Here is a 26,509-nt window from a genome sequence, read left to right as displayed (position 1 = left end):
ACAAACGATACTCACATCACACAGACAGACCTGCCAATCCTTCACAACAGATCGGGAAGCTCAAGGTCAATGCCATTCCATGGACTCGGAAGGCAGACATGAATCACAAATGGCGCAAACACAAATATCGCATAATAATCAAGAGGATTTATTTAAAACCTCACTTGAAAATCTCACTTAACACAAAAATGTCAGTCGTGGTTGCCCTTAGAATAAGAAATCCCTCCAACAAGAAGGTCACCATGCCATGTTCAAAATGGACATAATAGGATCAGTATACTTTTTAATCAAGACAAGAGTATCCTCTCTTTGTGACGAAAAAAGGCAACACAGATCTCAGCATCTCAAAATGCCCACGACACCCTGGGGCCCTTCTCGACATCTACCACTTCCTCTTCTTATGACCTATTCATTTAACATCTGAAACACCACGCCAGCATTCAGAGAGAGAGAAGACACGTTTGATCTTCAAAACAAAGCCTCCATCTGTTTTGGCTGGACAAAGAACAACAGAGAAGCGTTGTCACTAAACACATAGAAGCGAGGCACACTGCCTTCTTCACAAAAGATCGATCTGATAAGAGAATCAGGAGGCAGTGACGACTTAAAGCAGGAATTAACCAAATAACACTGTGGAGAGCAAGAACATTTGTGTTTGCCTGTAGGGCCAGATCTAATCTCAAGACCTCGACTAAGGCCTACATCCTTGTACATGCCTCAACTGAAAACAAAACGCCCAGGCTCAAAAAAAGCTGTACAGCTAACAGCCAGTGTCTGGATCTACAGATTTACGGAAACCAAAAAAATCTAAATTACAGAACACTAGGTTAAATACTGATAGACAACATGCATATGGTGCATACAGTATAGGTTTTTTTTTTTCAATGATTCATGGGCAACTGGTGGAACCCTACAGACACAGACTACAGACAGTTCATGAGTTCAGACACTCCAATCATCTGTATGACTGGCATGATCTATACATATCTGTCCTTTGCAATAATACTGATCTATACATATCTGTCCTTTGCAATAATACTGATCTATACATATCTGTCCTTTGCAACAATACTGATCTATACATATCTGTCCTTTGCAACAATACTGATCTATACATATCTGTCCTTTGCAACAATACTGATCTATACATATCTGTCCTTTGCAATAATACTGATCTATACATATCTGTCCTTTGCAATAATACTGACTAAAAGGCAACACTTGGATGCTGGAGCCCTGAGGGATCCTCATAGTTTACAGAAGCGGAGTGGGAACCAGAGCAAACATTAACTGAGGAATATCAAGAAATGGGTTTCACTGATATGGGACCAAACTGAGGAATATCAAGAAATGGGTTTCACTGATATGGGACCAAACTGAGGAATATCAAGAAATGGGTTTCACTGATATGGGACCAAACTGAGGAATATCAAGAAATGGGTTTCACTGATATGGGACCAAACTGAGGAATATCAAGAAATGGGTTTCACTGATATGGGACCAAACTGAGGAATATCAAGAAATGGGTTTCACTGATATGGGACCAAGGAAAAAAATGTGACAGTCTTACAGAAACACCCTTAGACAAGCCTCTTCTGCACGGAGACAAGTTCCAAGTCTCCGTGCAGCACGCAGCTTAAAAAGTGCAGTCTCTTCAGGAAACCCAAAACTCTAATCCTGGAAACACATATGGCCTCACTATGGCAAAATTCACATTTCCATGAAAACTGATTATATAAACAAATAAATCCAAGAATTGCCCAGTTAGCGTAAAAATAAACAGTGCATATGAAAATGCATCCCAGCGGTTGGCAAGGGCTGCCTGTCAAACATGGAAACAAACAAACAAACCCCCAAACGCCCTCTTCCATCTATGTCAATGTTGGGGTATAAAGACATCAGTGTGGCAGTGCCCTCATTAGGGGGAAAGATGGCTGAGCCTGTCATTGCTGATGTGGCACATTGGCAGGCACTCTTGTGCCAGGGTGATGTCTGACTGGTGGCAGGCCGGGGCTCGGCGCTGGCGGAATGCTGCCTGTGACGGGTCACGTCGTGACCTGACAGGCGCCCTGCCAACCTGTGGTGGGCCCATCTCTGTCTCCGCGGTGATGGCACGGCATGAGGTGGGACAGGAGAGAGGACAGGAATGGGTAGGGTGATCTGTGCAGACAGCATGGGAGAAGCAGCACAGGGAAAAGACGAGAATGACTAGAGCAGCAAGATGGCAAGAAAGAGTTCAAAGATGGAAAAGGAAGAGCTGTGAAGGGGATGTAGGAGCTCAAACTGAGGAGGAGACTGTTGCTGGCGGAAAAAAGTGAGAAGCGTACAAACGTGACCAAAAACAGCAAGAGCACAGTTGTAAAAAAAGATGAAGGATGAAAGGTTAACCTGACAGCTCTCCTTAAAAGAGAGTTTAACTCAACGTCTAGATGAAAGGTTAGCCTGCCCTCTCTCTTTACTCAGTGTTTAACACCACTCCTGAGCTCTCGGTACTCTGCTCAAAATCCCTCGGCAGAAATCCTGGGCAAGAGGCATGGACAAAAGGTCATAAGGGAGAGAGTGGCAAAAAGTCATCTTGCTAAAAGTCCTTGAGAACTTGGGAGTTCAGCAGCCCTTTTACTGGACGCTGGCAGAAGTAGGATTAGTGGCGTAGAGCATGAAGCGCTCAAAGGCCCTGGCGTGCCGCCTCCTGACCGTCAACAGGGGGTGCCATGGGCAGCTGAAGTGCTGCTTGCTACCTCGCCCATACATTAGGAACGGTGGGAGTTAGCGCTCATCTTAAAGTGGATTAGCACGTCTCCTGGCAGGCTTAGCAAGAAGACCAAGGGAAAACGGTCTTACGGGAAGACCCTCAGAGGTAGTTACCACAGCGGAGGGGATTGTGGAAGAATGTGAACCGAGGCTTACTTGACAGCGATAGGATAGAATAGTGGGGGTGGACCTCTCATCTTGTCTTCAGAGACCAGCAGCACCCCAAAGGGGCTATAAGCTTGTTCATACCGTCAAAGCCTGCCAGCTGGGCACGGAACACTGCAAGCAATTCCGAGGAGGCAAGTTAGGAATGCAGAGAGGAACCCAAGAGTGAAATGATGAGTAAAATACGTATTATATATAAGCATATAATATCAGCCCTCTTGACGTCTTTGCTTCATTTGTGGCATCTTAGAGGTACCAAGGTTACAACGGGATTTGACAGAACACGGCCTCATCATCACGGAGTAGTTCACCTCCCATGAGGTCGCTGTGAAAGGTCAAGTCAGGTCAACTGGAGTGAGCTCTGAGCTTCATCACGCTTCGCCGAGCACCCCAATCAAAGGCCATTATTCTGGAAGTTTCCACTTGTTCGGAGCCAACTTCAAAAGCAGCCGGTCTCCTGCCTATTAGACAGCCTCGGGGTTGCAGGGTCAAGCTCAAATGATCCGCAATTATCATTGTGACCATGGCAACACCACTCATCTCATCCTTGTTTGATTTTTTTTTTTTCCACTCTTGCCTAGTAGGGTCCAGAGAGATCGAGAGAATACACGACTTCTAATATCAGGAGGTTAATTGGGGATGGCATGGGTCTTGACGTGCCTTAGCTCCTCTCAGTATTAATTACAATAGGATTGAGGTCTTGCTGGTTTCAAGAAGCTGAGATGGATGAATGTGAGGTCCTTATTCTCCATCCCACTGGTATGAATGTGTGTGTCTATGACTGTGTGTGTGTGTGTGTGTATGTGTGTGTGAGAATGTGTGTGTGTGTCTATGACTCTCTGTCTGTGTGTGTGTGTGTGTGTATGGCTCTCTGTGTGTGATTCTGTGTACGACACAGAAACAAGCTGTGGGATGATTTATCATCTACACTTAACACTAACGACTGAAATGATGGTGCAGATTAGTCCCAGCCTCTGCGGTGGGGGACGGGGGGGGGGACTACTCTTGGCTTGGCTGCTGTAGACTTTCCCCATGAAAACGCAGCATAAAAAGTTGCATCCGGAGTAACTCACAAGCTTTTGCCAGGTGATGTAGACCAGATACAACTGCATATCCGTATCTGTACTTGTAAATCACCTGGAGTTGAAAAACATCAGAAGTTATAACTCAATAGTGTGAGTTTGTGTCTGTGTGTGTCGCCACTTCAATACATTCTTGTTGCCTCTTTCTCTGCAGTTCTGGTTGCAGTTCCCAGGAGGATATTTGAGCAAAAAATCATTTGCATGTTTCAGACGTTCTGAAACACTTGCGCTCTGTTTGCTGAGGGAACAGAGAGAGGACTGGTCTCGGAGCACGGAGAAAATATTTGAGAAGACACCAATAGCAGGGGTGATGCGCGTCTGTAAACACGTCGCTTCTTCACGTCCGGATGGCGAGCCGGATGGGAGAGATGGATATGTCAGGGTTGTGCGCCTCAGGAGAAGCTGCTGTTCTGTGGAAACGAGCACTGAAACCAAGCGGGACGTCAGGCGTGCAGGGGACATGGGAGGGGGCAGGTAAATAGGAGATCACCTTGGGCAAACAGCAGCACATGAATGGCCATATTGCTAAGGTAAAACTCTTACTAGTGGCCGGGAAGAAAGAGTCCTTTATGGGGCAGCCAACAGAGATGGGCTTATGTAGCCCCTGAGCCGGGTCTTTATCCAGGCTCTGGCCTGCCAGCAGGTTTATAGCGGATGGATGGAGAACGAAAACACACACACATACTCAGAGACACACACAGCACAAGAGCTGTGTATTCACAGAGACACACATACGCTCAAAGAAATACATGCAAATACATTCACAGACACATACGCGCACTCAAGTAAACACCTGCTCACTCTTTCCGACAAAGTCACCTACTCTCAGACCCGCACACACACACAGACCCACACCCGCACACACACACAGACACACACAGACCCACACCCGCACACACACACATTTTGAAGGGTTCCTAGACAAGCTGGTGGAGAGGAGATAAGCAGTGGGGGTGAGGAGGTTGGTGTGGGAGGTATTACTGAGTTTCTTATATTCTCTGGGTGAATTCAGCTCAATTCTGTTACACCAAGACAAAAATGTACAGACATACACAAACACTAGTGTGCAGGAGCACACCAAAAGCACACACACACGCACACACACACACACACACACACACACACACACCTCTTATCAAACCCAGAAGAAAAGATAACTATATTATTTTCTTATCACAGTAGAGCTTCGGCTGCAGATGAACAGACTGAAGTTAATACTTTAGGTGTATCTTGCTGAGTATTTACTTTTTAATCCAAAATAACTTGCAGGGAGGGGAAAAAGACACCCTATATAAAAAATAAAAATAAACTCTAAACTGCTAAAATGGGCCAAGTGCACACAGTGGCCCTCCCACTGCAGTGTGTGATGGTGCCGTTTGCTCCCATTTAGACGGAGCGGGCGGCGCGGGCGTCTGGTCTGGCTCTGCATGGTGCTGTCCAATGAGCCGCATCTCCGCTTCAACTACAGCCCCCTCCACAGCGGATGAACGAGCAGTGAACAGGGGCCTCTTCTCAGAGCAGTATGGTGGTTACATGGCGGCTTTCTTTACCTCCAAATCTCTCTTCTCCTCAAAGCCTCGTTCCTTTTCTTTCTCTTCTCATCCTGCTTTCAGTGCTGCCTCCCTCTCTTTCTCTCTCTCCCTCTCCCTTTGCCAGCCTTCTATATTTCGCACCCTCTTTCTCCCTCTCCCTTTGCCAGCCTTCTATATTTCACACCAAGAACGATAACGATAACTATAACCATAACGATAAAAGCGTTCACACTGAACAACGATAAACAAAGTCTCTCCTTGTGTTAATAAATGTGACGGCTAAAATTCGATGGGTTCTGATTGGCTATTAGCATTTTATCGTTGTGAAAATCGCTCTGAAAGTGATCCCCAACGATATCGTTCTTCATGTCGTTATCGTTATAGTTTGTGTGAACGTCGTCATTCATATTAACAAGAACGATATTTACTTATAGTTATCGTTATTGTTCTTGGTGTGAATGGGCCTTTAGCCCGAGTTTATCTCTCTTCCCCAATCACTTTCTCTATTCTTCCTGCTAATTCTTTCTCTGCCACCCTCCCTGTCCCTAGGCTGTGGGGTTCATCAATTTGCCAACCAAAAAGAGAGGTCAGCCCTGGCTTCATGGACTACAAAGTCGTACCATTCGGGGCTGAGGGACCTTTGATCCCTGGTCATCGGCATTTTCTAAGCCTTTCTGCTTGTCATTACTAATCATGGTTAGCCTGGAGATGAAATAAAAAGCCTTCTGGCCCGCGTCCCCCCTCCAACAGATTGGTGAGAAAATCCAAAATTAAAGTGAGTCCGAGCGAAACGGGCCTCTTCCTTTTAGAAGCGACACAAAGCCCTCCTCACAGGCAGCAACGGCTTGTGTCGGATCAGAGCCGCCACTCTTAATTCGGACCTGTTTACCATCAGGGTTCTGATCATCCTTAACGCATACAATCTGTTCTGCATTTCCAACAATAAAGCAGCTTTCTTCCTAAACAAGCGTAATCCTCCTCAGATTTACCCGCCCTTAAGTAGGCCATGCAAAAATGCCCAGCGGATGCGCTGAAAAATTTAGGGCTGTTGAGGAGAGAGAGGGAGGTTTGGACTTGCACTAAAAGCTGCAGTGTGTGTGCGTGTGTGTGTGTGGTGCGTAGCCTTCATCTCCTCTCCCTTCAAAAAGAGGGAGGGGAGCAACACTTCTCATATGAGGAGATCCATGGTTCCATTTAATTTTGTAGTTATTTGAATCAGACGAATCACAACACCCATTACTGCTGTACCATGGCTCTACTCAGCCTGTGTGTGTGTGTGTGTGTGTGTGTGTGTGTGTGTGTGTGTGTGTGTGTGTGTGTGTGTGTGTGTGTTGAGAGAGAGCGGGGAAAGGGGCTCTTCTGAGGGGATATTTAACTCAACACAGAGACACTAGCCAAGAGGAAAAGCTGATCACTGCAATATTAAAAGCATGGCGCAGAATCACACACGCGTAATTATTAACAGCTCCAGAATGGCCGTCTGTGTGGAGAACTGCAACACCGTGCCAGAGAGCCTGATGAGCCAGACTCCATGTTCTTTAGGAGTTTAAAAAGAGAATTTCAGCTGTAATGCAATTCAGATATTTCTAGGACTTTCTTTCTAAACATTTGGGGAATGCTGTGATCAGAACTAAAAGGGACCTGTACCTGTTGTCGTTGAGCTGTGTGTATCTTGGCTGGGGGTCCGAGTCCCCGTCATTCACATCATAACTGGCATCAGGATCCTACACATCACCGCAAAAAGACACAGAAACATTCCAACTGGGAATTAACTCCCACTGACTCCCCAATGGCATGGAAATACAACTATAACAGGATGAGGAGCTGGTTGTCTTGGAAACTCGGATTCTAATATGCTAATTAAAAGAACCGAATAATTTGATTTTATCTACGTCTTTGGTGTCGTCAAGTGATGGAAAATCAGCAGGACATTAAGAGGCTCTGGTGGTTGCAATGCTCACATAGTTCTGGATGAGGTCAGGGTGGTTCTTCTCAATGCCGTCGTCAAGGATGGAGATGACGACCCCTTTCCCTGTGAAGCCCTGCTCCCAGGCACCTTTTGCATTCAGGTCATGATGGTTGGGATTGTACTATTGGAATAAAGGAGAGGGAAATACACATCACATTATATTGCATTTGGGGTGTGTTGGTTCAGATTGTATGGAAATAATCGAGGGCTAAACATTATGTCATATTATACTGCAGTTATGACCTTCATTATCAGTATTCAAAAACATTTTGTCACAGATACCTTATGCAATGTGTGTGTGTGTGTGTGTGTGTGTGTGTATGTGTGTGCATGCATGGGAACAGGGACTTCAAAAGCACAATGCATTTTCCAGTTTGTACACCACGGTAACTTTTTAATCACAAGAACAATAAGAAACATCAATGATTAACGTTGACGCACACTGCTGCTTGTGCTGCTGGCACTACGGAGTGTTCTGATTAGCAAAGGGAGGCTTGCGCATGCATAATACGAGCGCTTCACAGTTTTACATCAGCTGCCATTCCACCTCAGTGCCTCACCTCTACTCTACTCCTGAGGAAAGGACAAAGTCATACAACTTGGCCTCAGGCACAAATACACCCCCTGACATCACACGGTGAACTACTGCAACTGGAGAGTCCAAACAAAACAACTAAAAATGTAATGTACAAAACCACAGTAGACCCACGCAAACTACACACCCGACCTCACAATGCCCTGGTCCCCAGAGCCTATGCAACTCTAGTAGTTGTAACCTCTTGCTATGGGAGAGAGCAGCTCCTTCATTCACAGTCTGCTGGAGAAGACACTACTTTTTCATGGCCTGAGTGTTTTTGGGACATGACCTCTCCCTCTCTCTCTGTGTCTAAATGTGGCAGCAGAGGTGGGCGTCTTGGCAGACAACAGAACTGATGACTGGCATGGTTTGTGCCCTCTCCCTGACCATGCCACGTCCACCCCAATCCCAAAAAACCAAGGACGCAGCACACCCCAAACAGGTGTGGACGGGGTGTGTGGAGGTGGACGCAGCACACCCCAAACAGTGTGGGAAGGGTGGAGGTGGACACCACACACCACTCCACCCAGATCTCTAAGAGCTCATGTTTTAGGTTGTGCAGAGAATAGGACTACACGCCTTAGGTCCTTTCTTTGTCATCCTCTTGGTATTAAATTGCTGAAGCTGACCTTTGAGTCAAGCATCAGGTCTCAAGTGTCTACAAAAGGCATTTTTTCCCCCATTTTCTTTCCTATAATACCAAGACATTCTGTCCGTGCTCCATGCATCGATGACAGATTACTGTACACTGTACTTCTGAAACCCGATGTATGGAGAGTGGACTCATTTTTGCAGCATGAAGTGAATCTAACAACCTCTGCTCTTATGCGAGGTACACAGAGCTGTGAGGCTCGTCATAAAACATGCCTCCATTCTCCGACCCCAACTTTGGCAACTGCGACTACAGGACTGGCGCTGTGTATAGCAGCAGGGACATAAATATTAAACACTCACTCACTACCGCTGAGCTAATTAACTCCCTCATCAGCCAGAACACAAAAGTACACTTCTGACAGATTTTAGAGCCGTTCCTCAGAATAGTTAGCCTAGAAATCTAGACGCGCCCCTAGCGGCAGCAAATTACATTTGCTGCCAGGGCTAGTCTAGCAACTCTCCATTGGCTTGTGAGCTCCAGAAATCGAAACTTAATCAGGGCATTGAAATCGTGTATAGAGTCGTTTGGTGGGCTTAACATAATGATTGATGGCAGAGTTGCAACGGTTTGGCTTGAATTCTCTGCTACTTGAAAACAAATATCCTATTGCGTGCAGAGGGAATTTGAAAGACAACGGATTATCCCGCCCCTCGGACTGAGCACTGCGAACGGTGAGTGCCCAGACCCTACATTTTAATGTGGGTCTGGCTCGGCAGGCTACAGAATAGTGCCTTGAAGCCTATAATGTGCTTGTTTCAAAGGTACACCTCAAAAAGCGTATGAGCGCTAACCAACGTAAAGCGGCGGGTCTCATTTGCGGACATTTCAGAAAGCTTCTCCAAATTAATGTACTCCAAATTTGTGTTCGCACAGTAAAGGGATTACACACTCTATAAAATCCCTATTGCATGTCATTTTAGAGATATTTTAATTGGGTCTCTAGTTAAACATTCCTTTTGCGAGCTCCGGCATTTTAGGAGGATAAAAACGGCCAGATGTGTCGTTTTATGCGGCTGTCTAATAGGGCTACATCTTAAATGCAGAAATGAAAACATGAGGACTAGCAGAATGATGAACGGCTGGCTCCGTGCGTCATGCCAACCACACACACAAACACACAACACACACATACATATTATTACTGGTTGTGTGGAATCTTGTGCGCCAGATGTGCGCCCATCGATTTGTTTTGCCAAAACATGTGCAAGCAAGAAGTTAAAAAAATGGGGCAATGCAGCTACAGGGTAAATCTGCTTTGGACTGTCGCGTTAGTTTCTCTCTCCAGCCCAATCACTGGGATTCAAGCTTTAATAAGGGCCAATCTCAGCAGAGCGGATACAAAGTGAGGTCTCGCATTGAACTCTATAAGAGGGCCTAACAAAGAACATCGAACTCTATAAGAGCGCCTAACAAGGAACATAGAACTCTATAAGAGCGCCTAACAAAGAAGGTCTTTCCAGAAGGGCTGGTAACAGTTTTCCTCTGAACATCCCAAGCACATTTTCCACGAGGCTGTTAAAATGTGAATTTCTCGTGGACTTTATGTGTCTCTGTACACAGAAATGTTGGCATGCTGTTGACTAAACAAATGGCCATTCTGTGGGAAACCCATTTAGGCCAGTGTGCGTTTTCATTAGCACATCAGTGATGAACGCTTGCTGATAACCGGCTGCCTGGCCCAAACTGCAGTGGTGGCGTGGGACGAGCACATCATCGCCTTGATGAAACACATCGCATCACATTGCATCACGGAAACGGTGCCGGCGACATTTCCATCTCGTAATGGTGAGTGGCGACTCGAAAACCACGGCAACGAACTTCCTTTCCCCTCCGCGCCAAATGATATTTTCAGGGTTGTTATTGTTTTGATTTATTTCTTAATCATCCTTTCTCTATTCACATTTTTATTTATTTATTTATTCATTTATGTTGCGTTTCCAGGAGCAGGGTGGTGGGCCATCAGATGCTGTCTGGCTGACTCCGCTAATGAGTTCACTTCCGTCTTACATAATTGCCGCATTAACAGGGGCCAAATTGAACAGACCCTTGCGCACTCAAACAGAACTGAGAATAACAAAGCAACAAAAAAAAAAAGCCAATCATGCGCAGAGATGGTAGGGGGTGGGCCTTCATCATTAAAATGGGAAGAAAGAAAGCAACTCTGGCCATTTTTAATGAAAAGAAAGAGAAAGAGCAGGAAAGAGACTGAGAGTGTAATCTCTGGAAATTAACTGTGTGTGTGTGTGTGTGTGTGTGTGTGTGTGTGTGTGTGTGTGTGTGTGTGTGTGTGTGTGTGTGTGTGTGTGTGTGCGTGCGTGTGTGTGTTCCCCAATTTATCTGCTCAAGAGTCCTAAAAGCACTGGAGCTTGGTTCCTAAACGGCTTCAGAAGCCAGTGGGGTCAGCAGCAGGCTTTTCCTGAGTGATGTAATCACTGCCCTTGTGTTCCAGGGGGACGTGACTCATCGGGGGACAGTTTAGAGTTCAAGGAAGCAGGCAGCGTCACAAATGTCTGGGCAATCATGTGACTTAAGATATGAATAATAAGCACGCGGGGGTGGGGGAGAGGAGGGTGAAGGCTAAAGCCTAATTATCAGGTGACTAATATAATTATGGAGACTACTGGCACCATCCCAGCAGCAGAAAGAGAGCTGCACTCCCCTAGAGCTGCCTCCTGTTCAACACCTTTGCACTCACGTACTGTATGAGGATAATGGCATGCAAGTGCAGGCAGTTCTGGCATGATGAAGTGTCTTAATATGGGCGTAGTGTTTGAGCATGGTGAGGTTGTCATAGAGAAGCAGATTTGCTTAAGACCGACTCCCACTCACCAGGTACCACTGCTGGCCAAACTTGGGGTCTGACGGATCCGAGTAGATATCCCTCTTCACCCGCTGTTTCAGCACCTGCTGTTCCGCCCACGTCACCTAAAACACACGCGTGCACACACACACACACACACACAGAAAAAGAGAGAAGAGAGAGCACCACATGGATTAATTTCAAAGGCAGGTTTAATAATCAGATGACACTCAGGAGGAGGCGAAGAGTGGCCTCCAGCTAGTCTTTAGCGTCCAATATTGCCACCGCCGCCCCCCCCCCCCCAATCACCATGGCTACTAATGGATGAGCCCGCGGCCTGCCCACGGTAATTATTTTGTGTAAGAGACGGTTATGGGGGAGAACAGAATGGCGATGACCCGAAATGAGGGGACGCCATCCAAAAAGGAGAGGAAGTTAAAAAACCCTGACAGAATTCAATTATTGAAATCAGAGATTAAAAAGGGGTGGAGGTGGGGAGGGAGGGGTGGGGGAGGGGGGGGAGGGGAGTAAAGATGCCTCCTCGGCAGTTCCCCTGTGTGGGAGTAAGGGGGAGGGAGAGGAGGAGATATAGAGAGAGAGGAAGAGAAAGGGAGGGGGGGAGAGAGAGAGAGAGAGAGAGAGAGAGAGAGAGAGAGAGAGAGAGAGAGAGAGAGAGAGAGAGAGATGGAGGACGTGGAAAATTGATGGCAGGAATGGGAGACTAATTAAACTGTTAGATGAGGGCAGATAGCGGACCACACACACGTACAAATGCGTGCACACACACACACACACACACACACACACACACACACACACACACTCGCCAGCCTTACTCTCTCTCATTCACTCACTCACACACACTCTTGCCATCTTCACTCTCTCTCTCTCACACACACACACACATTTTGTCCTCTCACTCTCCTCATCTCTCTCTGTCCCGCTGCTGTTCACCAGAAATGAGAGAGATAACGGCGCTGTAGTGTAGTGTGTGTGTGTGTGTGTGTGGGGATGGGGGGGGGCAGGCCTTTCGCTTTCTATGCAGAAGCAGGACAGCGAGCCGACTGATGCAGAGCACCACAGCATCACACTTCTACCAGGCAAGCACTGCACTGCCTCAGCAGCCGCATCCATACGCATGGTGCTTAAATGACCATTCTGTATCAGAGGGTCAGAGCTCCGTGAACATCTAGTCAGTACCAGCTCTATACTCACTGATCCACACTCATCTAGTCAGTACCAGCTCTATACTCACTGATCCACACTCATCTAGTCAGTACCAGCTCTATACTCACTGATCCACACTCACCTAGTCAGTATCAACTCTATACTCACTGATCCACACTCATCCATAATCAAACATTCCGCCCATCAGAGTCAAGCAAGGGCTTACAGAACTCTCACCCAGTCAGCAACACAAAAAGAGTTCAGCATTCAATTCCATACAGTCCAGCATCTGCCTACAGCATATAAAAACACAGAATCTGACTGCTAGTGCAAACCCAACATCAGAGAGCTGCTGCTGCAATGGCTGCTGCATGATCTCCAGCGATGTTACTCTCGTAATCTAGCAGCCCACAGGCTGCCCACAGGTCAAATCCACTCCAGTCCACTCCACAGACAGAGGCAGCACTGAATGAGACCTACAGGAACTGGTGAACTCCAACCAGTCCGTCTGCTGTTGGTGCATTTTCTGAGCCTTCCTGAGGAGCTCAGTGGGAGATATTACAAACACACCACTTCTCACATTCCTTGGCGCTTCGCGAGCTTGCTCAAGGTAACGCTGTTTGCACACAGAGGTTACAAGAGGTTATGTCCCCACCTCCAGAAAATGGAGAAAAATTCCTCTGAAGAGAAAATAAAGGTCAACTGATACAAGAGTACAAAGTAAGCCAACCGACGGAGGGTCCAACTGACGGTCCGACTGGGTCATCAAAGACCCTGTTAGAACATGGGTGTCGTAAATACAGCACCTGCCCGGCAGTTCAATCGCACGCATGCATCATGATAAATTAATTCCCCCTGAAGGGTACTGTGAGGATGATGGATGTTTGCGACGATTTGAGCAGCTGTTGCCACGGTGAGCGCCTGTCAAAACAGCTGAGGGGGGAGATTTAGAGACTGGCAGGAGTGTGGGCAGCCCCGGAGCTCGTCAAAGCCCCCCATCCGGACCCGGCTGATAGGTGGCTGCCTGACTCAGTCGAGTCGCGGGCGAACAGTGAAAATGATCATCTTCGGGAAAAGCGGGCTTCTAATAAGGAGCCAGACAACCCGGTGAAACGTCATGCTGTTTTTAATCAAGCCATTAAATCACTCGGAGCCTGACAGTGACAGCGCTAGACCGCTTTATAGTCTGAAACATGTATGTAAAACCACCATACTCACAGAGGAATGTCAAAAATGCATGTGTGCCTCTAACTGTAAACACATTTTGATTGACTAAGAATGCAGACAAGACAGCTAGCTAACACAACAGGCATTTTGCTGTCATTCCCCCAGCCGGATTCTCATGCACAAAAATGAATAATGGAAGTCCACACTGAATACTAATAAGCTCTACGGCTATCCAGACACAGCTGTCTAAATGGGTGATTTAGTAAAATACATTGCTGACAGTTCAAATGGGCCTCAGAACGCTAGTCTGCTACAGAGCGGCGTACAGGTTCTGTGGAACAACAGATGCATCAGTCAGCCTTCCAGGAATGCAGGCCAGAGGCCCCTTCCAGCGGTCCCCTTCAATTAGACTATCTGCCTCCAACAACCTTATCTGGGGGGCAATTTCCTAGCCTAGTGGTTCCCAGACCATCTCAGCTTGGTTTTTAGCTGGGATTGTTAGGCGGTAGCCAGGAAATACTCACTGGCCTGTTGGAACCAATTTTTGGCTCTGCCAATCAGTGAGAGGTTGGGCTGGGTTTAGGTGATGAAAGAAGAGTAACTTATATTATTTTCCGATCAAAACTATGTGGCTGCTGTCAAGGAAGGGAGAAAAGACACAGTGTTTGGATGGAAAACTTTATAACTGTCTATAATTTTTATTCACATTTATTATTAACTGTCTCTGCTGGTGTTGCATTGCTGTGAAGTCAACTTTTTTTACACAAACTACAAAGTGTTTCAATCATTTAATACAATATAAATTACAACCATTTATCTACAACTGCCATCCAATCCAATCCAAAGTATTTTGAGTGCAGTGAGTGCTGGGAATGTTGTCTGGCGGTGTGTGTGCAGGCTAGCAGTTTCCACATCACCACTAATAATCATCCAACAGCTAAGTCCTCACTTGTCAGACTCACATCTGGTAGTGGTCTGTCAGGTCAAGTGCTGCTCAATGACATATGATTGACTTCTAACTTCTTAAGATAGAAGCAGCCTAGTTAGTGTGTATACCATGCAGTAATTGGCTTAAATTCGACCTGAACACCACCTCGGTGTGCAAGAGAGGGCAACAAAGACTCTCTGCACTTAGGAAACTGGCTAAGTTTCAGGTGGACAGAACATTGACGCCATTGTTTTACAAAGCTTTTATTGAGTCAATCCTCACATTCTCCATTATCTGCTGGTATGGAAATGTCACCATCAGAGACAAAAATGCACTTTCCAAGATTGTAAATATGGCCAGTAAGATAGTGGGAGTGAAGTTTGTGTTCAACAAAGCGATACAAATATATCAAGACACAGGCCATTAGAGAATACGTGCTATTCTGAATACGTGTTGCTGCCATCTGGCTTGCGTTTTAAAACTCCTATTGCTTTTAAACAGAGGTACAAAAATTCCTTCATCCCCTTTTCTATCCAAGTACTGAATGCACACAACAGGAAAACATAGATTTGTCCATTTAGTTTAGTTTATTTAATGAAGTTTTTATCTTGGTTTTACTGACTTTTTAGGCATTGTCAGACCTATTTATCACAACTAAATTATTATTTTGTTCACATAAAAAAATGTGACCCTGTCTGCAATCAAATTGCCCATTTGGGACAAAGAAATAAATTGAACTTGACCTTGAACTTAATTGATACCAAGGCTCCAAAGCCCTCTGTGCAGGAGGACTGACTGATAAAAAAGGTCAGTGGTGTTTAGCAGACACTTTTATCAATGCATTACAGACTTGCAGTGGTGAGTTTGGGGATCTGACTGTCAGGCGGCGACATCACCCTTGTTGAACTACCCCTTCAAAGGACAGGAGAGAAGCTCCTCTCCGCAATTCTGCACCCAAGGCCCAAAGGGAGAAGAATTCATTATAGTCCGGCAGCCATGGGGTCAGACCTGGTTTTATCGGTTACATTTTTTTTTTTGCAGAATCTTGTAGACTAGGGGTAGCTCTTTAAGATTTAGGAGGGTGCCCAGTGATATCCCTTGAGCAATTTCATATATTAACCCTTTCTTGTTCAATGTGCTGAATATAAGGAGAGACTCTTCAGGTGAATAGGGTAAAAAAAATGAACTAGCAGATATCACTATGAAACTTCCCCAGTTGATAACTTACATTAATATGAAATATTACATTTATAATATGAAAAAAGCCCAATGTGCCAAAATTAAGAAAAACAAAATAGAAAATACCTCTAATTTCAAGGTGAGTAGGCCTACTCATATCAAATGCAAATCAACTCAAATAAAATTGACTAAAATGCAGTGTTCTGTGTGATAGTTATTCAGACAATACTTCATGTGTTCAAATTTGGACAATTTAACCCTTTTCTATACTAATTAATGCATTTCTATATTTCAGATAACACCAGTAATAGTCCGGGAGTCATGGGGTCAGACCTGGTTTTGTCAGTTATTTATGTATTTATTTATTTATTTATTTATTTATTTATATAAATGTATTTATTTATTTACCACCATGCAACATCTGAGCCTCCTACATGGTTTAGTTCTTGCGCTGTGGGCTTGTGAACTTTGACAAAAAAAAGAGGCTGGACAAAATCGACACCCCCCTCCCCCTGTAAAACTGGCTGTATCTTGGAAAGTATTGATCTTACATAAGAGTAATTTTACAGTGTGTCTCCTGGGTAACATAGGTACACCTAGTAATTTTTTCAGAATTTTTTGAGACCTAAGTGTGTGGGCCCTGGTTGAACTGACGTGGAATGACCCTATTTAATTAGATCATGCCTAATTTGCATATTTAAACATTGAATTACAGAAAACTTGTAATACATTTTTTTTTCATATTAATGTAAGTAATAAACTGGGGAAGTTTCATAGTGATATCTGCTAGTTATTTTTTTTACCCTATTCACCTGTAGTGCCTCGCCTTATTCAACACATTGGACAAGAAAGGCTTAATATATATATCGGATATCACCGAGCATCCTCTCTAATCTTATTGAGTTACCCCTTGGCAACAAGAAACGGCAAAAAAAAAAACTTTAACCCACAAAACCAGGTTCACCTACATTATGGCATTTGGTTGCCGGACTATTACCTCTTGGTTCACACCAAAGTGATCCCAGTGCCTATGGACCTCAGACAGAGTTTACTTGCTAATGAAATTAGAGCACATTAATTAAAACTAAATATCAACACTGCTGTCCATTTCCTGTGCTTCAGTTTCAGGAAAAGCTTTAATCGTCGCCCGGGAAACCAGCCCACGCTGTAATAAATAAGTCTAGGTTTAATAACAGCAGACAAAACAACAGGACAGATAGGATCCTTGGGAGGGCAACATCCATCTTGATTAGGGCTGAACTTGCACTAACCTCTCCGTCCGACCAAGGCCAGATAAGACTGGAGCCTTTAATGAAGCTGGAATCCAATCTGAGGGCAAGGCGCCACTTTCAATCAAAGCACAGAAACCCCGACCCCCCCTTATTACTTTATCCACCCAACCTGTGTGTGCTTTTGTGTATATGTGCCTTTGCACCAAAATGTGTGTGTGTGTGTGTACAGTCATTGTCAGTTTGTGTGTCTCCATTTTATGTATGTGTCTGTAGTGACAGTCTCTATTTATGAGAGTGAGTGTGTGTACTAACAGTGTCTAGCTGTGAGTGTCTCTTGTTGTGTGTGAGAGTGTGTTTTTGTGGCTGGCTTTCTGCTCATATTTTTGCTCCACACTCCCGGGACTCATCTACAACAATCAAGGCTACGAAGGCAGTCAGCACAAACCCCAGACACGCACGCACGCACGCACGCACACACAACAGGAGTTGGGAAAGCAGAGACTTTGATATTGCTCCAGCACAGGCCACAGTCAAGCAGGGAGAAGTCTGTGACAAATCTCTGTCTCTGTGCCCCCTGTGAGGAGGATGTGGAATTGTACACTGTGTGTTTGTGTGTGATAAGTGTGTGTTATCAAATAATACAAATGGCAGTGTCTAACTTGCAGACCATTTCTGTTTATGACCAGAATAGGTATACATTATGACCAGAATAGGTTTACATATAGTGGCCTTGCAAACCCATCACAGTGTATGGATACCTCTCTCCTCAGTTGCAAAAATATATATCACTATCTGAGGTGTGTAGACCCAATGAGAGTATAAAATGAGTGTTATTTAAAAAACAGGTGAGATGATACAGCTCTGTCTGGGTTAATGGTCTAATGTGTGAGTTCTCCCTCGGTGGGGTAGTATCTACCATTAGCCTGGGTGTTCCCATGCTGCCTTGCGCGCGATTTGATTCACGCTGCTAAGGCAGCCTGGAGACCATGGAGCAAATTTTCGCCTGAGATTGGTCCCCTATCACAGAACAAGGGGGAAAGCAAGACAATGATGAGCTATGCACAGACGCATTTGATAGACATCCGTGGCACCCAATAAACGGATATGGGCATTTTTTTCAAATACGAGAAAATGAACGTTTGGTTCCCAGACCACGTCTCATTGAGAAGTGGTGGCGCTAGCCAGGCTAATCTACCATCTAAAGAGGAGCAGATTCAGCAAACGCTAAATCCAAGAAGGAAATAGGACGTCACAAACTGCCTCTGGCCAAAGAGTCCTGAATTAACCCTTAAAGGTGTAGGTTTTTAAACATTCTAAGTTCCGCAACAATTGAAGGTTCTAAAATTCTATGTTGAATTCAATGAACCCAGATATTCTTTAGAACGTTCATTTCTCAACATTCCCGTCACACCGGTGTGACGGTACTCCTTTAAGGGTTAAACAAGAGCCCGCTGGACTGCTTAGGGAACTCGTCCTAATGAATTGTGAGATGCTCTTGAGCGTAGTTTATCCTCGCTTCTCGTTTGTGGCCATGTCTATTAGGCTCAGAGGAGTGTTCTCACACTCTAGACAACATCTACGAAATCGGCCTTTCTTGGCCAGCTTCTTTTTTTCCACAGACACACAGATTCATCTCAACGATTGGCTCTGCTTAACAAGATTCACAATATCAACCTTATTCGTTAACATAAACCTGCACATATTCACCTTGCATTTATCTTCTGCACAATCCTGAAATGGTGAATGAAATCACCTATTGGCTTGGGACCACTGTGACGGATCACTATATGAGGCTGAGTGGATGACGGATTTAACTACCTCCAAATGTGGTCAACTGGAAGATGGACAGTGGCGGGCTGCAGATGGGTCATATGTCCCTGTTCTTGCCCACAGAACTGGCACCGAAAAGTCTAAACCCAGCTTTCTTCCATACAGTAAAGCCAAGCTAGTCAGTTTCAGTTTTCCACTTTTTAAGATAGTCAGTTTCAGTTTACCAATTTACCACTAGAAGATCCTCCTCCCTGGCAAGGAACTCTGGGAGGGGAAAGAGTTAAGCAACAGGAAGCTCTGCAGGCAGGCCAAGTCCCGCTGGTCCCCCATCAGGCCTAGCGGCACGTATTTACTTGGAGGGCGAATGGCTTGGGAGAGGAAGCAAAGCAGAGAAGCTGTGCCCTGCCAAGGCTCACCACTCTCTTGCTACTGAAGCACAACACGCTCCCATGGCTGCTTATAAACCAAAATGATTTATGAATTGACATTTAAACACCCACTTTTGCCAACTGTGGTGTCTGGTCTCTACGTTACGTTAAGCAGAGTCATAACAACCACCTGTGTCCCCTCTTCTCATGCCCATTTCTCCTGATCTCCACCCAACCCCCACCCACCCCACAACCGACAGACAAAACCCAGAACTAACAGCGCTCCAGCTGGAACACAACTCTTCTGGGCCCCCCCAAAAAAATGCTGAAATCAAGTCAAATCAAAAACCGCACTTTTGGACAAGACTCGCCGAAGGGAATCCAATCAAACAAACCACAGGCAGCCTGCAGTCAGAACGGAGCACAGACTGCTGCGGTGGTGGAGCAGCTCCTCAGATCCAGGCGTGCAGTGTGTACTACCCGCTTCCTGAATATCTAATCCCAGAAAAAACTGGGCTGGGAGTTACAGTAGAGGAAGCAGTGGTGGGAGATGGAGCTGAAATCTGGTCTGGTCTGGAGAAGACACAGCCCTCAATGGACGTGTGTGAAGTTGGGTCCTCTTTAGTAGTGCGTGCACACACACACACACACACACACACACACACACACACACACACACACACACACACACACACACACACACACACACACACACACACACACACACACACACACACACACACACAGTCACTATTCAAGTGATGCCTGAGCATGCACGTGTTTGCGTGTGTGTGTGTCTGTGTGCGTGTGTCTGTGTGTGTCTCTGTAAGCATGCCCGTGATGTGACGTTGCTGAAGCACTATGCATGTGTCCACTTTCTCTAGTGGCATGGTATCGCCAGCCACCACAGCCCAGAGCAGCCCAGCCCAGGAGAGCGCAGCAGACTCCAGACTCCAGTCTGCCTGTAGGCCGTGCCAGCAGGGCTGTGTTCCAAACACAGTGGACTTCACAGGAGCCCAGGTACTGCGGCTCCTCTTATCACTGATGGCATGATGAGTAGACTTCAGAGGGACGGAGGGAGGGAGGGAGGGAGGGAGGAGGCTGGCCCTGCTGTTGGAACAAGGCCCCTCTCCTCTCTCCGCCAGCCCTCTGAGACGGGGCAAACTCTCAGAAATCTGCTAACAGCAACTACTCATCGCTCACCAACACGAGAGAATGGCATGTTTGTGTGTGTGTGTCTGTATGTATGTGTGACAGAGAGCATGAGCATGTGAATCAATGTGAGTGTGTGTGTGTGTGTGTGTGTGTGTGTGTGTGTGTGTGCTGGAGCTGGTCGTCTGTTAGAGCCGTGAGTATGTGGCATGTGAAGAGGCCCTCTCTTACAGAAGTGAGTAATGGACCGTGCTCAACCAGCCAACAGGCTTCCATTAGGCTCTTAAACTGGGGAGATGTCACACACACACAGAGCTCCTCTGATCTAGGCAACGATGAGTGACAAATTCTTGAGCTCTTCCTAAATGTGTGTGTGTGAGTGTGCGCACAAGTGTGTTGTAATTGTGTGTGTATGTTTGTATGTTGTCGAGAGGCTGATTCCGAGGACCTGCAGCCCCACTTCAAAGAGCCAGCCTTTTAGACCCATGACAGCCAGTCAGACAGAAGAGCTCATTTCTTCCTTTGTTGAAAGGAACCACAAAACAGGGCAGGGCAGACATGGACCACTGCAGTGTTTCCCCCAGAATGTTTTTGAAAGCGTAGTGGGCATATGAGCATGAAAGTGTAGTGGACATATGACCATGGAAGTGTAGTGGGCATATGAGCATGGAAGTGTAGTGGGCATATGAGCATGGAAGTGTAGTGGGCATATGAGCATGGAAGTGTAGTGGGCATATGAGCATGGAAGTGTAGTGGGCATATGAGCATGGAAGTGTAGTGGGCATATGAGCATGGAAGTGTAGTGGGCATATGAGCATGGCTAGGCTAATGTGCCACAGTGATGCTAGGGACGCACAAAATATGACTTTGGTATGAAAATATATAAAGAAGCATTTAATCACAGTCATTTCACCTACAGTATGCCTACCAATGGTGGACAGAAAACACAATAGGCCTGTCCTCCATGGCACAGCAACAACAAAACTAAACTGAGAGAGAAAACAGATGAATAGCTAGAAGATGAAAAGAAAGCTGGTGACTGGAGCGGAGTTAGTGAAGCAAACGTATGCATAGTTTGAACTGTTTGTCACTGACTTAAGCAGCAAGTCCACAACTGAAGTCAGTTTGTTGCAGTTGAAGTGAAGGCTGTTGGCCCTGACATTCCTGTCTGATGACTGATGATTTGACCGCGGTCTGGAGCTGAGGCAGGAAAGGCTAACATTTTAACAATAACATTTTTCAAAAATATTTACAAATTTCACACGGACAATATGCAAATATAATACTGAAATACAAATGAGATTTATCAACTGAGACATCTGTCCACAGTTTGTTTACTTTTCCCCAATTAGCGCAGTGAAGTGCAGAGCTACACTACACACCACCGCACAAGTTTCAACGCTCTACAAAGTCTAACGTTATGCCACTTTCATCGGTTATGTAAGCTCTACATAGATTCAACGGAGAACCATTTGTGCGAGGCTATAAGGCTGAAGAGATTCAACGCAGATATCAAAAGGTTTATCTGCATCCAAAGATCTTGCAAGGTTTATGTTTTTGTGTAGCGATGTGACAACGGCACACTCTTCGATTCCCCCAAATCCAAGCCAAGCTAATTCGTTTGGCTATCTTTGCACGTCTGGTTGTTTTGATACTTGGTTTGGAACGTTGATGAAGCATGATTACGTCAAAAGCATGATAACGTCAATCAAACGACAATCTCATGCGAGCTGCCTAAGTTTACTTTTACGTAACCAGATTGTAATGAAGGATGTGAATAGTTACTTGACTTGGACATCATGGGGGTTTTAATATTTTGTATTTAATGTATGTATATGTTAATGTAATGTACTGGTCAATTGTAAGATACTCAGGCGAGCCTTATTTCAATTTTAGGTGACCCCACATGGGTTGGGAAACAATGCTTCAATGCTTTTAGGGAAAACGCTGCACTGCCATCAAAAATATGAGTGTGTGTGTGTGTTTGTTTGAGTGTGTAAGAAGACCTTGAAGATGGACAACAGAGCCAGACTGACTTGGCCACTGCACCATGACCAGAACTACTTTTTTTTTTTTTTTAAACCTTAACAAAAAAAGGTCAATGGGAAAGGGTTTCACTCCTGAGAGCATTCCTTCACCGCATCATGTCCCATCTGAGCGAGGGATCAGTGACACAGGTTTGCGTGAGGACGCTTCCGCTGCATTTCTCCTCTAAAAGGTGGAGGAGGATAGAGAGGGTGGAGGGGTGGTGGTGGTGGTGCTAAAGAGAGAAGAAAGATAGGGGCATAGAAAGGGTGGAGGGAGGGAGGGAGGGGAGGGTAATGTTGCTAAAGGGAGAAGGAGGCACATAAAAGAAAAGGGATGTTGTGAGACGTCAGTGCCATCTATTAAAACAGCAAGACGAATGGCCCCTGCGGACTCAGGGTCATGCGCACACACACCTCAGCACTCTTAGGGGGGTAGAGCTGCAGTTCCCTGCGGCTCTGTGAGTAATGGGGTCTCCATGGAGCAGAGGCTCCGTCTCTGGGCCCCTTCAGGAGGGGACACTGACTTTGCATACGCCTGGGCACATGCACAGGCGCACACACACGAGCACACACACACACACACACACACACACACACCTTATATACGCACATACACACACACATACACACTTTATATACACACACACTTTACATACACACTTTACATACATCTCTATGCAAGTCACCACTCTCGTTAGTGCACACACACAAACGCGCACAAACACACACACACAGCTTCTCAGGGTGACCCTTCCGTCAGGCTGGACACTGCACTAATTTACCAGCTGGACGACCAGGAGGACGAAGAAACGCAAGAGAGAGGGAAGAGAAAGAGCATTTCTCCTTTCTTCTGCTGAACACACTGGAATCAGTGACTTAGAAAAAGCACAGAGAAAAAAGAAACGTTGGGGAGCAGGGGGTTGGGTTGAGGTGTGTGTGTGTGTGTGTGTGTGTGTGTGTGTGTGTGTGTGTGTGTGTGGCAGGGAGCTATTCTGGCATGACACAATATATGGGTATCTGCTTTTAAAAAAGAAAGGAAAAGAAAAGGGAAATGACATCCAGAATAATGGCCCCCGCTGCAGCGGGAGAGGAATGCGGAGCGCTTGGCATTCAAATGCATGCTGGGACGCACACATACACACACACACACACACACACACACACAGCTTGGCGTTCAAATGCATGCTGGGACGCACACATACACACACACACACACACACACACACACACACACACACAGCTTAGCGTTCAAATGCATGCTGGGACGCACACATACACACACACACACACACACAGCTTGGCGTTCAAATGCATGCTGGGACGCACACATACACACACACACACACACACACAGCTTGGCGTTCAAATGCATGCTGGGACGCACACATACACACACAGCTTGGCGTTCAAATGCATGCTGGGACGCACACATACACACACACAGCTTGGCGTTCAAATGCATGCTGGGACGCACACATACACACACACACAGCTTGGCGTTCAAATGCATGCTGGGACGCAGGACAGGGAGGCAGTGAACAGAACGCAGCAGGAAGGGGAAATATGACAAATGATGCATCACTGACACACACAGGCCCTATCCAGATGTAAAGGCACTGTATAGTGGGAGTAGTGTTGTCACGATACCAAAATTATGACATCGATACGATACCTGCCATAAGTATCACGATGCTCGATACTGAAACGATACTACGGCGAAATCCTAAGATATCTGGAAAAGAAAGGACTCATACCTCCTCCAAGTGTATTGAGTCATTTGTGTTGAATTCGGTGCACTTTTGTAGTGTGCAGGTCAATTCTGGGTTTTAAACTTCCTACATAATTATTATTTTTATAGTCAGTAAAATAGTAGGCCTACTTTGTGTGATTAAGTCCTTTATTTTTTGTTATAGTTCATTTACATTGTGTTGTGTTTTGCCAATAAAGTAGCTTTAAATAGCCAAACTAGGCTAGATCTAAAACTCAAACTAGGCTTCCCTAGGCCTTCCCGTGTTCATGGGATTTCTTTGACAGTTGCAAAGGGAAAAATGTGAGGATAGTCTTCTTTGCGCCCAGTGTACAAGTACGACGTTCCAACCACTCAGGTCTTCGTCAGATAGGCCTACACCATTACCTGTTGCAATATGCAGGATTCCTACACATTTTCCATTTCAAAATTCCATACTTTTTCCATACTCAAATGTTCAAACTTCTTGGTAGATTTTTCTGACCATATTCTAGACATTGTCAATGGAGTGTTCTACTAAGCATTGTGAATAGCTGTAAAATAATGTATATTATTAACTTGTTAGCCCACAGAAAACACTTGCCCGTTGTTGGATACATGGGTTGGGGAAGTGCTGAAATGGAAGGTGCACTCACATTTGATACAGCATAGCCTACATATGTTGGAGACTACTGCACTGCTGGCAGAGGCCTCAGAAATCACCGTAAACAGTATTATTTGTTTGCAATAACAGTTTATCAGATAATGCAGTATTCATGTCTTGGTAACTTTTACAAAATCAAAAAAAGTCTACTAGTGTTTTAGCCGAAAATAGCAGAGCTACCAAACAAACCAGTGCACAATGGTGTAGAGCATGTGCATAGAACAGGGGTTCTCGATTTGTTTTTGGTACCAGGGTCTCCTTGTGGGAAAGATTTTTTTCTGAGGACCCCCATTCAATTGTATCTTGATGTGGACTAACAACTTCAGCTACACAACAGTAGGAATGATTCATTATGACCTAAGTGAAGTGATTAGAACTGTAGATGCAATAGTCTGGAAACACAAAAAATTCTCCATACCCTTGTTTCTTTTTTCCATACTTATCCAGACCTGGAAATTACTAAAATCAAATTCCATACTTTTCCAGGTTTTCCATACTCCGTAGGAACCCTGAATATGTCTGTGTGCATTCCTACATTAGCCTACGTCTATTTCTTTGATAACATGATTTGCTACCACGTAACAATAAGCCGCTATTATTATTAGGACTCAACACGCTTTGGTGGTATTATATGCTGTGGGCTTTAATTAGCGCATTTCGGGTAGCCTATCCTACATCTGGGCAATACTTATTGAACAAATTGCAGTCTACATGCCATGACAAATATTACCAGTAGTACTGACCGAACATAAAATAGATTGTTTACAAGTTATGGTAATGTTATTCTGGCGTGAACATTGCGCTTTCATCACGTTAGCACCCTATGATTACAGCTCGTTATGTCTCGTCAAAATGATTACAGCTCGTTATGTCCCGTCAAAATTCATTGATGAGGGAAGGTTCGCTTTATCCCAGAGAACCATACTAGTTTCACTTAGGCTAGACTAAAACAGAAGAGAAGAACTTGGCACTAACCATGTAGTCGTGTTTTCTATAGCATATTCGTTAACCTGTCATTCTTTGAACAAAAATGTTGGGATATGTCTGCGAGGTGTTTAGCCAAGTTCCATGCGTAGCCTACTGCTTTTAAATGACTTTGAAACATATTTCACAAACGGGCCTCTGTTTACCATCACTATTCGCGATGTATCCGAAATAGTTGCAGATTTCACTTCACCTTTTGTTTTATCCACAAGGCCGAGGACGGTCGGCAAAGAACTACTGTATGTTGACGTTGGCTGCGCACTCACTCACTTAGAGCTGGCTGCTTGACACGCCCACTTGCCTAGATGCGTGCAAGGAGCAGTGAGAGCAGCAGTTCACACAGACATAGAACGTTAATTTTAATAAAGTATCGATTCTAAAAACGTCGGAAATCGTATCGTTTTTTTACGTGAAGGCATCGTGATACCTTTTTAGTATCGATACACCGTGCAACACTAAGTGGGAGGTAAGGGGAGGATGGCACTAGAGGTTTACAGAGACTGTAGTAGAGAGTAGACACGCCCTTACCTGAGCCTCGCTCTGGAGTCGCACATGGTAACCACGGTGATCGGACAGCGACCTCTTAACCACCCTGCGATGACGGAAGTGGTAAA

The 26,509-nt window shown here is 45.4% G+C and overlaps 1 protein-coding gene across 1 annotated transcript in view; it reads right to left on the bottom strand.

Moving 5' to 3' along the window:
• Window positions 1-26,509, bottom strand: part of furina (furin (paired basic amino acid cleaving enzyme) a) — a 117,832-nt gene that overhangs the window by 41,938 nt on the left and 49,385 nt on the right. Inside the window, exons 3-7 of the mRNA XM_042062564.1 lie at window positions 26,424-26,509; window positions 11,561-11,656; window positions 7,492-7,620; window positions 7,172-7,254; window positions 4,888-5,017 (exon numbers count right to left, since the gene is read on the bottom strand). The exon at window positions 26,424-26,509 is cut by the window's right edge and continues 13 nt beyond it. Of these exons, the coding sequence (XP_041918498.1) occupies window positions 4,888-5,017; window positions 7,172-7,254; window positions 7,492-7,620; window positions 11,561-11,656; window positions 26,424-26,509 (524 nt within the window). The remainder of the gene's footprint in view (window positions 1-4,887; window positions 5,018-7,171; window positions 7,255-7,491; window positions 7,621-11,560; window positions 11,657-26,423) is intronic.

This window comes from Alosa sapidissima, chromosome 14 (genome assembly GCF_018492685.1).
Source record: "Alosa sapidissima isolate fAloSap1 chromosome 14, fAloSap1.pri, whole genome shotgun sequence".
Taxonomy (NCBI): Eukaryota; Metazoa; Chordata; class Actinopteri; order Clupeiformes; family Clupeidae; genus Alosa; species Alosa sapidissima.
Note: the sequence above shows the minus strand (reverse complement) of the source record. Positions and strands in the feature narration are given on the sequence as shown.